We start from the raw sequence: 16,853 nt of genomic DNA on the forward strand, positions 1-16,853 counted from the left end.
AGGAACTGCGCCTTTCATTGCGGCTGCAGACAGGGAGGGTAGGGCAATATCGGCCAGAACGTGAGTCTGCGGCAGGACAGAGGACCTGCTGGGTCTCTGTTGGTCATCGGGGGACTCGTATCTGGGCCTCGCGTCAGAGCTCCACGCGGGCATCACTGTAGGCCCTGTCCAAGGCCCACTCGGGCTGAGAGTCGGCGCCATCTTCCCGCGCCAGGCGAGCCATCTCCTGCTGGAACAAAGCTTGCCGTGCCCGGCTGGGGTCCACATTGATCCAGTTGTTGGCGATCCATTTTGTGCCGCGGGTGACCAGGCAGCCCCCATGCAACGAGTAGTCGTCCACTTCACCCACCCAACCTAGAGGAAGAAGGTGGCGTGAACAATGGAACAAGTTGGAGGGAACCCTAGGTTGGACCAGCCTGAGCTGTGCAAACACCTAATCCCCTGAAAGGACTTGGCACCTCACCCACTAAAGCATGGTCAATGCACTGGCCTGGCCCTCTGAGCCCAGCTTCTCTGTTGCCGTGCCTGTCCATAGCTCTCCACAGCCTGAGTTGTTGAGAGAATTTCCCTAGCCTCAGAGAACTTAGAAAGGCTGGTGCGGGAGGAAGATGGGTGGAGATAACCCAAGAGGCAGCACGAGGCTTTCTGTGGCCTAATGAAGTCACTGGTTGTGGCAGAAGGCTATTTGAAGGACAGACAGAAACAGCTCTACAGGGCAGCAGACGGGAGAGATCAGGTCCCCCAGAGAAACCTTTGTCCCTGCTATAAGCCCTCACCTTGCCCGTCAGGCAGGTAATTGTACCAAAAGACTGCAGTTCCTTGCTGGGGCTTGACACGAAGGTTCCCTTTGTCACAGTGCCTTCGAGTGTCGCGGAGATCCACATCATCCCGAATGAGACTCTGTGGGAAACAAGATGGATGATGGTGTTTCTGGACTGCCTGCCATTGGATGGTCAGGCAGCTAAAACTGGCTAGAGGGAAAACAGCCAACCACGCCCCTCATCCTGGGTCTGGAAGGGTGTGTGTATATACACTTGCCCCAGGCCCTGCCAACCCACGGAAGTCACAGCCCATTGGCCCTTACCATTTCATCATAGGTCCTGTTGTCTGCCACAGGGAAGACGGTCTCACCCCCACCAGTGACGTTGTTCAGATAAAACAGCACTGTCATGTAGCTGTAAGGCAGGGGGGGGGGGCTGCTAAGTGGATCCCCAACCGTGGATATTCCCACTTGTGGGCAGTAAAATGCCCAAGTTACCCAGGGGCCACAAGGCCAGGCAGCCCCCACAGACCACTTCCTGTGTGACTAAGGTCACAGGTGTGCTTGGGTAAGTTCTATAACCTTGACATTGACCTGGCTGGAAAAGGTAAAAAAGCTTGTGGAAGCAGGAAAAACAGGCAAAGTCTCCTGCAATGGGAAGGGCTGAGCCAGTTTAGTCATATGACACCCTAACTTGGTGCAGGCAGTGGAGCCAAGATCAGTGTTTATGGGGCAAATTTCAGTAGCTGTGGGTACCTAGGTCTGTTCTCATTTGAGTAGACTCAAGGGCCAGTAGCTTCCACTTCCCTGCTACTCCACAAACAGTGAAGAAGAGACTTGGGGGGAAAGTAGGCGCATGGCTGATGAGGATGGCCGAGTGTATCCTTGGCCCCATACCAGGCTTTCCTGTACCCTCAAGGTACCCAGTCTGGGGATAGATGCCAACCCCCAGGTGGGAGGTACTTGCCGACAGGAGGTCTCGAAGGGCACAGACTCATTGACTACCAGCTTGGTATGGGAGCAGATGGTCTCTGGGTACACAGGTCCGCTGTCCACATGGGCATGGTAGTGGCCTCCCTCGCCATATCGAACGACCTGCAGTGGCTCACTGAGCTCCACAATCTCCGGAGAAAGGCGAGTGAGGCGTAGCACCCTGGTAGGCAGCAGGCGTTCAGTGGGACCGTCCCCTTAAGGAGCTGACCAGCGTGGATCCTGGGCCAGCCACAAGCTTTATCCCTGTTCACCGCCCCTGGAAGCCCCATAATCCAGTCTAGACTTGACTTCTACACAGAGGAAGACGGAGCTAGGAATGCAGTGTAATTGTAGTGTGCTGGCCTAATATGTACAGGGCCCTGGGTTCAATCCCAGCACCGCATAAACTGAGTGTGGTGTATGCCTGTAAACCCAGTATTCGGGAGGTAGAAGCAGGAAGGTCAGAAGTTCAAGGTTATCCTTGGCTAGATAGCAAGTTTGAGGTGAGTCTGGGATACAGGAGACACCACACCCCCCCCACACACACACAGAGACAGACAGACAGAGAGAGAGAGAGAGAGAGAGAGAGAGAGAGAGAGAGAGAGAGAGAGAGAGAGAACAAAGGGTCTGTGTGGTAGTGGTGATGAGCTCTTCTACATCCCAAACTGCAGACAGAGATATCCAATTAATAGGGAAAATAAGATGACCGTTAAGTCAGAGTCTCAACTCTCCTCTTGGAAGTAAAATTGTTCATTCAAACTGTTTTTATTTTATTTTTCTTTCTGCTATTTATTTTTTAGATGGGGTCTGATGTAGCCCAGTGTTTACTGGAACTCTGTAACCTAGAACAATCTGAAACTCCTAATGCTTCTTCCTTCCCCTCCCAAATTCTGGGATTGGAGATATGCATAGCAATGCCTAGTTTCTGCACTGCTGTGGTCAAACTTCACTTTGTGTGTGCTAGCGAGGACTGACAGCCATCATTCTGGGCTTTGGGAGATAGTGTCATTCTCCAGTCCAGGGCTTGACTGCACACTGCAGCATCACGGGTGTGAGGCACCAGCCCCCGGCCTCCCCCCCAGCCCCCCGCCAAGACAGGGTTTCTCTGTGTAACAGCCCTGGCTGTCCTGGAACTCGCTCTGTAGACCAGGCTGGCTTCGAATTTACAGAGATCGCCTACCTCTGCTTCCCGGAGTGCTGGGATTAAAGGCATGCACCGTCAGTTGTTGGCCCACAATAAGGGCTAATGTGCCTTCATTAGTCGACTATTTTTCAGTGGGTCGAATTCCTATTCTAACAACTGGAATTTAATCCCAAATCACTTCATCAGTTCCATTCCTTTGGTTCTGACGAATGTGTGGAGACCCTGCCCCAGAAAGAACGGTCTCAGGGGCTCACCTCTGACGGATGGCACGCATAACATGGTGAGCACCCTCACCCTGGTGGAGCCATGTGTGGTGGCTGTTCCTCACCAGCTCATTAGATTCTGCCTTATGGCTCCTCATGTACTTGTGGAAGTCGCGAAGGTCCATGTTGGCAAACTCCTGCAGACTCAGCACTCCTGCGCAGAGTACGCTCATCAGTGCCTGCCAGGCCCATGTGGCGCAAGCAGAGCGGCAGGCAGCACCTCCCTACCTACCCCAAAGGTAGCAGCAGCCCCTGGCCTCAGGCACTGGGGGGCCATGCGCACTTGTCCCCACCTGGACTCGGGTCAGATGAACCTGGTTTCTGTCACATCGGACCCTGAGGGAAGACCCAGAGAAGTTTGTTTTCTGTTTAAGCCTTGATTTGGTCCCCAGAAGGAAGAAGCCCAACCCTTATTAGAGAGCCCGCTTTGCAGGGTCTCCAGAAGACACTTGAGCTACGTGGAGCTATGATGGCCAGGATGGCCCCAGGCTCTGCAGCCTGCCCCATAGGACTGTGAGTGATGCTCCAACCTATAGAGGGCGAGGAGAGGGACCAGCCTGTGCTGAGTGCCCTCCAGCACCTTCCCCACTGGGGTGCAAAAGCAGAACTAGTTCCCAGAAGTTCCCTCAAGTCCCATCCTGGGTGGAACCCTGGCCAGTCCTTCTTGCTCCGATACCAGTCACCCTAGCAAAGCAATCCTGACCCACCCCCCAGATGAGAACAGACTCCTCTGTTCCTGCCCGACCCACTAAGCTGGGGTACCTCATCCAGGGCTCTGGAAGGGTTGGTGGCTTTGCTATTATTCTGACAACCCAAGGCAGACCCTCCATTCTTTGTCCTGGACTCCACTAAAGGTGAGTGTGGTGAGACTGATATCACATTCGAGGGAGCCTAACAGCCCTCCAGCCATAGGTTCTGTCTAAATTCTTCACTCGGGGTTCACTAGCCTCTGCCTGCTACAGCCAAAAGAATCTCCAGCTCCAGGAGTCTGTCATGTAGACTGCAGGCCACCAAGGAGAACGGGGGAGGGTAGTTTCCTGCTGTCCATCTGCTTCCCAGGGCTTAGAGCAAAGCTTGACCCTCCCTTCCTCCCTCTCTCTGCCCACTTTAAAAGCAAGGTGTGGAAGCTGCCTGTTGCAGGGGAAGGACCCAAGCTTTCCGGGCCACGTTCCTGGGATGAGAACGCAGCTCACAAGCACAGAACTGTGGAAGGTGTGAGCTCACCATCACCATCAGGGTCTGCCTTGATCGCAGCATACATCTCCTGAATGTTCTCTGGAGTCATCCACCGGCCGTTTCCTAGGCGAGTCTGGGCTAGGACCTAAAGCATAGGAAGGCCCTTCAGTGTAGGGTTTCCCCAGAAGTAATGGATTCACCAAAACAGAGAAGGCACAAATCTTGCTGTAGCGCTAAAGACTTCAATGATGGGGCCTGGGTGAGGACACGGGATAATGTGAGATCTCTGTGCAGAAGTGAGGGTGAGCAGAAGTCTATGATGTCTGTGAGGGAAGCCAGAAAGGAGGTCCACATGCCTGCAGGCTGTGTTCACTCCCAGACCTGCTGGCATTGTGGCCAGGGAGCACTGTTAACTGCTTGGAGGCAGATGAGAACAGGCCTGCGTCACCCTCAGATACTCCAGGTGAGCGTGGGGGGAGGCAAAGGCCTGGTTATGAAGGACAGGAAGCAGGAGGACATTTGGCTGGGACCTAACTACCACGACCCTCACTCAAGCAAAGCGGTTCAGTGTGAGAAGTGGACCATACCCCGTCAGAAGTCCTTGTGCGAAGTGTGGGGGGGGGGGACTGAGATGTAGGCCGAAGGGCACCTCAGAACTTATACTTTGTCATCACCTTTAGACATGGTAGCAAGAAACCCAGCCCACAGAAGATACACTGTTAAAGAACTAGTGGTAAATGCCTCCCCATAAGGGGATTTTCTTGCTGTCCTGAGTCTCTAGGGCAGTAAGAGAAGCTCAGAGGAAAAAGGATAGCCCCTGGGCCTGGGCGTGCCCAAGCAAGCCTGGGGTAGCATTTGACTGCAGAGGCCAGTGTTAACCTACGGTAGTGGTATGGCCACTGGAAAATAATGCTGGGCTCTTGCTCCTGTCTGTACTCAGACCCGGGATCCTAACCTCTCGGAGCTGCAGGCGACCGTCATGGTTCTGATCCAGCAGCTGGAAAAGGTCCACCTGGCTGAGCTGCATGGTGCTCATTGCCTCCTCATACTCTTCGGTGGGCAGGATCTGGCTTCGCTGTAAGCCCTTCATCTGTGCCAGGTGGATGATGAGCCGACACTCCTCATCACTCAGGAAGCCCGGGATTTCTGCCGGAAGGGGAGGTGGGCAATCTGATGACTGAGTTGGACAAGTACTTTCCCCCTCCAAAATTCTTAGGTATTTTCTGTAGCTCGATGGCCATCAGAGCCGGCGGATCTTACAGACCCATTTACATCCCCAATGGACTTTTGTTGTTTTTTGAGAACAGGTTTTTACTGTGTAATCTTGGTTGGCTTGGAATTTGCTCTGTAGACCAGACTGGCCTCAAACTCACAGAGATCTGCCTGCCTCTGCCTCCAGAGTGCTGGGATTAGTGGTTTGTGCACCTGGCAGGCCTATATGCTAAGGTTGAGTTGTCCTGCAAGGTTTCTTTGGGGTTTTTTTGTTTGTTTGTTTGTTTGTTTGTTTTTTACCAGATTTTGGGATGAGGGGTCTCTTGTTCTGTCTCATTGATAGTAGCACACATTTTCAAGGGGGGTGGGGAGATTCATGGCAGTGAGCTGGGGCTAAGATAGAGACAACCAAAAGCCACCAGATGAATTTAATGGCAGAGAGTGGGCCTCTTTTTAAAAAAACAAAAACAAAGCAAATAAACAAAAAACAAAACATAAATTTACTGTATGCTAGGGATGTCTCTAATGGCAGCACTTCTGCCGATCTTCAAGTCCTTTGGTTTCCTGCTGGCCGATATAACAACAGCTGAGGTGGTGGCGTGTGGGTCGGGCCCTGCCAGCTGTTTCCGTGCAGCAACCAGGGCCAGGTACCACAGGCATCTCTCCATCTTGGCTGGCTTTGTCACAGGAGCAAGTATTCCTGGTGTGCTGGCTGATTCCAATCCCGTCCCTACTTTTTGGCGTGGCATCATAGCAGGTCCCATATTTTACCAAACGTTTCATTGTTCTCAGTGTGGTAGCCGCCGCGTTCCTGTTGTCTGGACTTGAGCCCAGACAGCTTTTTTGTTGTTGTGGCTATTGTTTCAGATCATGTCTCAGGGTACATACAGGGTGACCTCGAACTTGTTCTGTGCCAAGGAAGTCCTTGAACTCCTGATCCTGCTGCCTTGACCTCTTCAGTGCTAGGATTACAGGTGTGTATCACCATACTTAACTTGGCTTCTTCCCAGGTGTATGTATGGGGGTGGTGGCTTTTTGAGACATGATCATACTGTATAGCCCTAGCTGGTTTGGAACTTGCTATGTAGACCAGACCAAGATGGGCTCAAATTCATAGATATCTGCCTGCCTGTCTCTCGGGTGCTGGGACTAAAGGCGTGTGCCACCACACCTGGCTGTATTTATATTTTACATGTCAGGGAGACAGTGGCTCATTCTTGCTTGTTTTCCTTTCAGTATTGTTCAGTCCAATCCTTGAGGGCAGTGGTTCTCAATCCTGCTAATGCTGCAACTGTTTCATACAGTTCCCCATTTCATGGTGACCCGAGCCAGAAAGTCATTTTTGTTTCTGCTTTATGACTGTAATTTTGCTACTGTTATGAATAATAATACAAATATCTGATATTTCTGGTGGCTGTTAAGGGGTCATGACCCACAGGTTGAGAACCACTACTTTAGGTAGCTCCAAGGGCCTTCTTCCCCTTGTTCTCCTGCAGAAGTGGTTGTGTCTGTATGCCAAAGGCTGAGTTAGTTACCCAGTACTGGGAAGTCAGTGGGAATCACCTAGCATGCTCCAGTTCTCCATGCCTCAAGTAAAGACTATTAGCCCCGGGACTCTGCTCTGTGGCTACCTGTCCACATACGAACCAAGCTGGCAGATGGTCAGAAGGAGCTAGACCCTAAGCCTCAAGCGTGGACAACCCACATGGCACAGCCCAGGTGCTCCCATGGCAGAAGCCCGAGTCCTTTTAGCTTAAGAAAAGAATTCCTTGAGAGACAAGAAGCCAGCAGAGAAAAGGCCGCCATTTCTCCCAGTCATCTGCCAGACTGACAGGGCAGCACAGCCAAGAAGGAAGCTGGCCCTGCAGCAGGATGGGAGCCATGTTCACTAGTGACCACAGCTGAGCACACTCTGCCAATGGTGCTCTGGTGCACTAAGCATTTCAGGCAGCTCTTGAATTTCTCCACGCATGTTAGAAGCCAGGCCGTTACCTCTTCAGTACTTGAAGAACCCAAGCACAGGAAGATCAGTGCTCTGCTCAGGGCCACCCAGATGTTATACTCAGAACCAGATGGGCAATCAGTCAGCTTTCAAGGGCAGGTGTTGGGACCTCAGCTGTAGCACTGCAGATAGAACAGGTAAAGACCCTGCTAACCTGCAGGACCCTAGAAAGGGAGGCAGCAGACCCTGGGAGACAGACAGTACTGCTGAACAGTACTGGAATAGGCTCAATTGCTTATCAATTATCACCTATTGGTTGCTAAGACAGAGAACTTAAATAGAAAAGGAAAAGGGGGCCTGAAGTAGAAAACACAGACCCAGATTTCTTTATTAGGCACCAAGAATCTGCAAGCCAAGCCCAGTGGAGCCAATTCTAGCCTCTACCCCTTGTTGATGAAGTCCTAGATTTGATCCCAGCACCATATAAAACTGAGTGCAGTGGCACACACACACACACACACACACACACACACACACACACACTCCTGCAATCCCAGCATTTGGGAGGTGGAGGAGTATCTGAAGTTCAAAGGTCACCTTTTGCCACACAGCAAGTTCAAGGCCAGCCTGAGCTGCCTGAGAACCTGGCTCAGACAAAACAGAACAAGTAAACAGCTAAGTCGGTATGCTGGGTCAAAATTAGGTAGGTGCAGGCATCTGGGCGCTTTGCAAATACCCTCAAGACTTTCTGGGTGGGCACAGCCCTTAACCTCAGCCAGGCAGTGGTGGCACGTGCCTTTCATCCCAGCACTCCGAGTCTGAGGCCAGCCTGAACTACAGAGTGAGTTCCAGGACAACCAGAGATGCATAGAGAAAGCCTGTCCTGAAAAGGCAAAGCAACAACAAAAAGCCCTTAACCTCAGCTCATTAAGACCAGGACAAAGGGAACTGGTAAGAGAGAGGCTTTGGCTTCTGTTGACTGGTGGTTTGTTCTGTGACATGACAGAACAATGTATGCTCATTCCCCAAGTCGTGGCACTGTTCCATGTACACAGGACACCCAGAGATGCATCTGACCTACGTGCTGGCCTGTGACATAGTAGTCAAGGCCATTGAGTAGCAAGTTGCCCTAACTTGCCCAAGGGTTGCCACCCCAATACCCTGTGAGTCTTCCTCTGCTCCCCCTTTGCCCCTTCATGCCTTGACCAGAAGGGCAGAGTCTCCCAGGTGCAGAGTGGGTAAACATGGCTCACCAGGGCCTGCTCTGGAAGCCCAGCTCTTCACTAGTCTTTTGATCACCTGTCAGTATTAGGTGCTGATGTGGGGAAGGCAGGAAACGAAGGTTGGTTTGTTGGTTTTTCTTTCTTTTTGTTTTCCCAGACAGGGTTTCTCTGTAGCTTTGGAGCCTCTCCTGGAACTCACTCTGTAGACCAGGCTGGCCTCGAACTCACAGAGATACGCCTGTCTCTGCCTCCAGAGTGCTGGGATTAAAGGCGTGCACCACCACTGCCCAGCTGAAGGTTTGTTTTTGTTAGTGTTCCTAGCAGAGGGAAGTAAGTACCCTGGGACAGCTGGTATAGGTCAGAGGTCAGTGATGCTAAACCTGTGGGGTTTGGGTTCTTGGTCCATAACCACAAACTACCACAGTCTCTTGAATGTCAAGATAGGACAAGAGGCAGGCCATGCCAGACTGGAGACCAGGTCTCCTTTCCACTGGAAATGCAGAAGCTCCGTCTGCCCAAGGCAAGAGATGAAGCCAAAGGTCACAAAGCAGATTGTTCTACCCCAGCCTAACTTTGCCTCTGAACAGCATTTCCTCAGCTCCCTCTGGGCAGAGAAAGCCTCCCCTCCCCTACCCCCCAGCTGGAGCTCTGAACTTTCAGGAGCGGTGAAAATGGATTCTTTCAGAACTCAAAGGCAGGTAGGCTGTATGCTGTGCCCGCTCCAGCCCTGGCTGCAGTGTCCAAAGGGCTTTGGGGGAGGGTGGGGAGGAGAGGGAAGGAGTACTGCAGGCCTCATCCACCCAGGATGTAGGGCCCTCCCCCAGCCCTCTCTGCGTGAGGGATGACTAAGAAGCTGGTGGGGGAGGTGCACTGGAAGCTGGAAAGAAGCCGGGGGTTAAGGGGGAAGAGGCAGGAGATGAGGGGGGGAAGGGCTGAGGTATGAGATGTGGCTCAATCAGAAAGCCAGGCTGCAGAGCTGTTGCTAGGTAACCGGAGTGTTGTTGCCCAGCAACCAGAGAATATTCCTTGCTACAAGGCAGTGCCTGGAGCATAAGAGGCTCCTCTTGATCACCCTGTTTCTCCCACACCACAGGGTCCTTGCCACGTTGCATCCAGTGACAGGTCTTGTAAACCAGCTGTGGGTCCATCATGGCCAGCTGTGGCTTTTCCTGACCTTGCATATAGTCCGTGTCACAGCACAGGTCAAGGGCTCCCACCCACAGCCCCCGTGTCTCCACTATACTCAATGCACGCTCAAGCCACACCCCTCAAATCAGTCCTGAAGGGATCAAGAAAACTAGACTCAGGTTGGAGAGACCCCAACAGCAGGCAGCAGGCAAAGGGCACAGAGGAGGGAGTTGGGCAGCAGGACTTGCATCTCACACAACTGCACCCCCCACCTCTTACAGTGCATAGTTGTAGGGTCTCTGACTTGCAGGTTCATCCAAGGGGTCCTGAACATGTTGTATATAAGTGACCTTGGAGAGTTCTGAGTGTGTGGCACCCTTTACACGTCATACGTGTGTGAGAGAGGGCGGGGGTATGTATTGTGTAAGGGTCGATGTGTATGAATATGGAGGTCAGGGGACAGAGGACAAATCCAGGCGTTTGTCTTGGCCTTCTGCCTTGTTTGAGACAGGCCCCTTTCTTAGCTCTTCATTACTGCATAAACAACAGGCCAGGGGTCGTGCAGGTTTCCAGAATTCTCCTGTTTCCACTCTTATCTTGTCATAGAAATACTGGAATTACAGGTGTGTCCTATTGTGCCCAGCTTTTACGTGGGTTCCGTGAACGTGTGTGGCAAGCACTTTCCTGAAGAGCCATCTCTCCTCGCTGCCCTTCACTTCTGCTACGCGTGTGTAAGACACACATAAGAGGACACCCGGGCTCTATGCTCAATTAGAACAAAAATAAATAAATTTCTTTACAGTCAGGCTAGAACATCAACAGAAACAAACAAACACTAATAACAAGCCGGGAGGGGTGGTGGATGCCTGCCAAGCCAGCACTTGAAATAGAGAGGCAGGAGGATCAGGAGTTCAAAGTCATCCTTGGCTGCATAGAGAGTTGCTGGGCTTCATGAGAGCCTCAAGAAACAAAAATTCTGTAAGGACAATGGTATCCCTAAGAGCCTTTTTCCAAGGGCAGAGCATCAGACAGAAAGATCTTAATTAGTTAAATGGAGGGTTGGGGTGGGGGTGGGGGACAAGGACGAACACAAAACAACCCAGGTTGTCACTTAGTTCCATGATCCATTCTGCAGATCGGGGCAGACTGGGACAACATATAACCCCTGGCAGGGAGCCCTGTGATCTGGACTCAAGACTAGAATTGTTGGATGTGGGTTCTTTGCCCTCACCAGAGCTGGTGTTAACAATGAGACATTGATGGGGGCCTAAGGAGATGGCTCAATGGTTAAGAGCATTGCTCTGCCAGAGGACCCAAGTTCAGTTCCTAGAACCTGTATGGTAGCTAACAATTGTCTGTATCACCAGTTCCAGGGAATCCAAAGCTCTCATACAGACGTACATGGAAGAAAAAGACCAATGTAAATAAAAATAAATATAAAGAAACAAACAAACGAACGAGAAAAACCAATGTGACATTGCTGCACCTGGATGTCCTGGAGTGCAGTGCGCAAGCTCCTCCAGGTCCACACATGGGAAGTGTTGGCTGGAAGGAGCAGGGGGCCACCTGTTGGTAACCACAGTTCATGCCTAGAGCTGAAGCCATCAAACTGCAGCATGGCCACCAGCATCAAGAATCGGGGTTAGAAATTCTGCAAGGACGGGCATTCAGGAGAGTGGGGCAGGAAAACCCTCAATTTTGAAAAGAATGTTATTTCTGGGTGGTGGTGGTGCACACCTTTAATCCCAGCACTCAGGAGGCAGACATATGAGGATCTCTGTGAGACTGAGACCAGCCTGGTCTACAAGAGCTAGTTCCAGGACAGACTCCAAAGCTACAGAGAAACCTTGTCTCAAAAAAACCAACCAAACAAACAAAATACAAAACAAACAAAGGAACAAAAATCCCAGGGCTGAGGAGATAGATGGATAGATGGCTTAGTGGTTTAGAGCACTTGCTGCTCTTCCAGAGGACCAGGGTTCAATTCCCAGTACCTACATGGCAGCTCACAACTGTCTGCAACTCCAGTTCCAGGGAATCTGACACCTTCACACCAATACACATAAAATAAAGTTAAATTTTTTTTAAAGTGTTTTAAAAAATATATCTAAAAAAAAAATTACCCCCCCTTCAAAAAGTCAAGCATGCTGTCATACATCTGTGACTCCCCAGGGCTTCAGACGCAAACAGGAGGGGAACCAGTTGCAGGCCAGCTAGGGCAACACAGGAAGTGTGGGGGGGACAGGTTAAAATGGAACAGAGCCTCTGCAGGAAAGCAGTATCCCCAAGGGGGTGCCAGTCACTCAGAACAGTTCATTCTCAGCAGGGCCTGGTGGCACATGCCTTTAATTCCAGAACTCTGGAGACAAAGGCATGAGAATCTCTGAGTTCAAAGCCAGCCTGGTCTACATAACATGCTCTAGTACAGCCAGAAGGCCCGTCTCAAAATAACCTTAAGGGTTCGGTTTACTTCTCAACTCAGGGCAGCTGACCGCCAATGCTCCAGACCTCTTGGAAACACTGACTCCAGCTACGGAGATCTTTTTAAATGCTTAGACTAGGCCTTCCGTCACCTTGCTCTCACATGCCAAGCATCTCTAGGAACAAAGACAGAAGAAAGTGCTCCCTAAAGAGAGCACTGCCTGTTACTCCTGAACTTGGGAGGAAGAGGCAGGAGGGATCCTGAGTTTGGGGCCAACCTGGACAACACAACAAGTTCTAAGTCCATGCCTGGGCTATGCATCAGGAGTAGCTAGGTATAAACAAATAAAAGCAGGATGAAAAGTGAGACTAGCCTGGGGCGGTGGTGGCGCACACCTTTAATCCCAGTAGTGGGGAGGCAGAGGCATGTGGATCTCAGTGAGTTTGAGGCCAGCCTGGTCTGGTCTACAGAGTGAATGCCAGGACAGCCAGGACTGTTACACAGAGAAACCCTGTCGCAAAGAGAGAGACTGAAGGCTGTGTGACTCTTCTCTGTACCAACAGGTTTTCCTCCCAAGGAGATGGAGGCACAGGTTGGGAGCTGGAGTAGCAGGAGCAGAGGGGACAGAGCTCACAGCAGGCCCGTTCTCCTCAGCTCTGCCAGCCTCTTGAAGATGACACTGGACATCAGGCCAATGGACAGGCACAACCTGCTCCTTCCTGAGATGAGGTAGCATTCTGGAACTGCTTTGGACCACTCTCCCTTTTCCAAAACTAGATTTCTTTTTGTCTTGAAACAGGGTCTTTGTTGTTGTTTTTTCCCAGACAGGGTTTCTCTAGGTAGCCTAGTCTGGCCTTGAACTCAGAGATCCAACTGCCTCTGACACCACTGCCTGGCATTGAAACAGAGTCTTATGTAACCGGTGTGATACTTTGAGTCAGAATGGCTCCATAGGTTCGTGTTTGAATTCTTGGTCCCCAATTGGTAGAACTGTCTGGAAAGGATTAGGAGGTGTGGCTTGTTGAAGGTGTGTCACTGGGGTGGGATTTGAGGTTTCAAATCCAGGCCAATTTCCAGTGAGCTCTCTGCATCGAGCTTGTGGGTCAGTTGTCACCTCCAGCCACTGCTCTGTCACCATGCCTGCCTGCTGCCATGGTCCCCACTGCAGTGCTCAGGCTCACCCGCTGAAATGGTGAGCCCCAATAGACGCCCGCTGTATGTTGCCTCGGTCATGGAGTCTCTTCACAGTTAAAGTAACTAAGACACCAAAGTTGGCTTTGAACTACTGATCCTCCCAAGAACCAGGATTAGCATTCCCAGCTGTCAGGGGGCTTCTGTACAATCTACTCACCAAGCTTCCAGGGCTTTCCTGGTAAAACATGAGCTATCTGCCACCAAACCAACCAGTGAGCTACTAAGTGTCTTAGGGAAATGAGGACTCAAACAGGGAGTTTATACTATACTTGCCTGAGCTCCCCACTCCCAACCCCTCTTTACAGCCATATGTAGCCCAGGCTGGTCTCAAGCTTGCTAAGACTACCCTTGAATTTCTGATCCTCTTTCCTCTGCCTCCAGAGTGCCAGGATGACAGGCCTGCATCGCTACCACCCCTGGTTGTATTGTGTTTGGTGCTTGGGATTGAACTCAGGGCTTCCTGTAAGATAGACAGGCTAGGACGCTACCAACTGCGCTGCATCCCTACCCCACCCCATGCTTTCTCAGGGCTCGAGTTCCAAGATATATATGTATATATGTATGTATGTATACACACACACACAGAGACACACACACACACACATATTTTTCCAAAACTGTGTAGCCCAGGCTGTCCTGGAACTCACTCTGTAGACCAGGCTGGCCTGGAACTCAAAGGTCCTTCTGCCTCTGTCTCCCAAAGAGCTGGGATTAAAGGAACCCACATAGCTTCCAGTGTCTCTCCTTTTGTCCTGGTGTTGTTTTGCTTGTTGATATCTACTCCTGATATGTGGCCAAGGCATGGACTCAAACTCGGGATCCTCCTGCCTCTTCCTCCCAAGTTCAGGAGTCACACAGCACAGCACATTGCTAAGTCCCTTAGCTGTGTCCTTTGAAAGCCTCAACAGATACTGAGACTCATTCTGACGGCCTCACCAGGGAAGTTGACTGCCCTCACATTTTTTCCTGTTTCTGCTAGTTTACTCTTGGGGACTTCAAATCTGGGTCTTTAATTAATCTTCTTTATAGGACAAGCTGCAAGGGAAGAGGACTCCAGCCCGTGATTTCACCTATGCTAACATTAGCTTGAATGGGATGCACACAGGCTGGGCAGCTAATGAAAGGAAGCCCAGCCCAACGGGTCTGTTCACAAGCCTGGATCTCCCTTTTGTGATAGCCCACAGGCTGGCTCTTATCTGTCCCGCACGTCCCTTCTCAATCACTTCTCCAGGGAGGCCCACTTGTTACTCTGAGGAGTTTCAGCCCAGGGAAAAAGTCTGCCTCTGCTCCAGTCTCTACCCGAGCACCACCTCCCATCCGTTAATGGTTTATCCTGCAGCCTCCTCGTGCCAATACCAGTTTCAGAAGAGCTGTTTCTACTAGCCTGCAGCAAGACCTTAATGGCCTTCAGTGTTACTCATCAGTATTGATAACAACGGTTCACACGTGTACTGCCCTTCTCCCAACGGCACACACGTAGCATTGCTATTTATAGCGCCTCTCCATCACACCAAAGCCTACCATCTATTAAGAACTCAGAAAGCAGGAGTTGTGTGTGACACAGCTAAACAGGGTCACCCTGAAGAGCTCTGCTCATGAAGTGGCAAAGACAAGAATCCTAAGAATCTCAAATACTGGAAGCAAGAAGCTGGGCTTCTGACGTGTGGGGAGTGGGGGTGGGTGGAGGGTATCCGGTTATTCTCGTCAGACCACGGGATCAGCTTTAGGAATGATCCCCTGCCACAGCTTCCCCAGAGGCCCCCAGGTCAGCTCGCACCTGGTTATCAGCCTCTTACCCTGCCCTGATTTTCTGGAATGTGACAGACCGTCTAAAGATAATTCCAATAAACTGTTTGGACACTTGTCTCAGGGTCATGCTGCCCAGCCTGTGAGGGAAGAATCTGCTGAGGGGATCATGGTGCTGGGAGGGGAGTGTGGAAAAGGCACTTCTGTTTTCCTGTTGTGGATTGGGAGCCCTACTTTAGTAAGCCTCTGGATGCAGAAAGCACTTCCACAAAGCAGCCATGTTCGAAATGTTCAAAATAGAAAACACGTGGTCAAAAAAAAAAAAAAAGCCTCAGGGCAGACACTACAGTCCCAGGCCCCTTCCCGAAGTGCCCTGCGGACTTACCAAAGAGCAATGGCTTGAGGCTGAGGGTTCGGATGAAGTGATCCCTGCCTGCGACCAGTTGGACTTTCCGCTCATACCCCACCTAAAGGAAAAGTACACAGAGGGCAGCTGGTGTGCCAGGCCGCACTGCTCAAGAAAAGTCCCGTGTCAGGGCGCGACAGTGGGAAAGTAAGTAGGCGCGTGCGTGATCCGCACACAGTGATGCAGGGAGCAGCGTGGGGGGCCCCGTCCGGCTTGGCTAGACACTGCCTGGAGCGCAGCGCAGCGCGGGAAGGTGTTCTTACCTTGATGCCCTCCAGCCGAGTGAGGGGACCCAAGGTTGGCATTGACTGTGGGCTTTCCTCTTGGTGCTGGGGTCTGGGGTCTGTGCTCTCATCCCCGTTGCTGTAGTGAACGAAGAGCAGTAGCGCCAGTACGTTGCCAAGGTACAGGTGCACGAACACCATCAGCACCAAGAAGTAGGCGCGGGAGCAGATGCCCCGTGGCTTGCACAGTGGCCGCACCGGTGCCTCTTCGCCATCGCCTGGTTGGGTCGCTGGCACGGAAGGGCGATGCTCTGGCGGCAGTGGCCACTGCGGATCTGAGGCCTCTTCGACTGTCTCAGCCTCAGGCCGCTGCACGGTTGCCGCCGCCGCCATGGCGCCCAGGTCGCGCGCGCGCCCAGGGGAGGGGCCGCGGGGGTGCTCGCGCTGCGCAGTCGCCGGGACCAGGACGGCGTAGTCAGCGCGCACCGCGGTCACTAGGAGACCGAGCTTCGGGATGCTGCGCCTGCACGCAGCTGCGCCCGTAGGTCCACTCTGAGATCCAGGGACCTCGCTGGCACCGGGGTTGTCGCTTCCCGAGCTGCACCACTCCCCATCGCCAAAACACACCTCACACATGTGGAGGCATACAAGGAGTGCACCGTTAAGGCATACTCCATTGCTATGAGTAGTTTCTTGGTTCCCACTTTCCAGAAAAGTATAGCAGGCATTTTCTCGCTCCTGGGAGAGGGGAGTCGGGAGTGGCAGCAATGGCAGGCCGCGCTTTGAGTTAATGTGCTGCTGAGGTAATGACTGCGCACCTGATTATCAGGTTGCAGAGCATGACTGTTTTAATTAAACATTTTCTGTATATGTGAGTGACTGCATATGTGCATGTGCACTCCACGCGTGCCTGTGTTTGCAGAGGACAGAAGGGGAGTTGGAGCCGGGGTCACAGACATTTGTGGGTCGCCGTGTGTGTGCCGGTAATAGTAAGTGCTTTAAGTGCTCTTAACCAGCTATCCCTCCAGCTTCCGTATTTTG

General features: G+C 51.9%; 1 protein-coding gene across 1 annotated transcript; it reads right to left on the reverse strand.

Moving 5' to 3' along the window:
- Nucleotides 1–97: 97 nt before the first annotated feature.
- Nucleotides 98–16,205, reverse strand: P4htm (prolyl 4-hydroxylase, transmembrane). Its single transcript, XM_038322280.2, has 9 exons — nucleotides 15,852–16,205; nucleotides 15,568–15,649; nucleotides 5,271–5,461; nucleotides 4,364–4,460; nucleotides 3,131–3,293; nucleotides 1,728–1,913; nucleotides 1,085–1,175; nucleotides 777–900; nucleotides 98–354 (listed from the first exon to the last, which is right to left on the reverse strand). The coding sequence occupies exons 1-9, from the start codon at nucleotides 16,203–16,205 to the stop codon at nucleotides 134–136; spliced, it is 1,509 nt and encodes a 502-aa protein (XP_038178208.2). The 3' UTR covers nucleotides 98–133.
- Nucleotides 16,206–16,853: the final 648 nt, after the last annotated feature.

Source organism: Arvicola amphibius, chromosome 3 (assembly GCF_903992535.2).
Source record: "Arvicola amphibius chromosome 3, mArvAmp1.2, whole genome shotgun sequence".
Taxonomy (NCBI): domain Eukaryota; kingdom Metazoa; phylum Chordata; class Mammalia; order Rodentia; family Cricetidae; genus Arvicola; species Arvicola amphibius.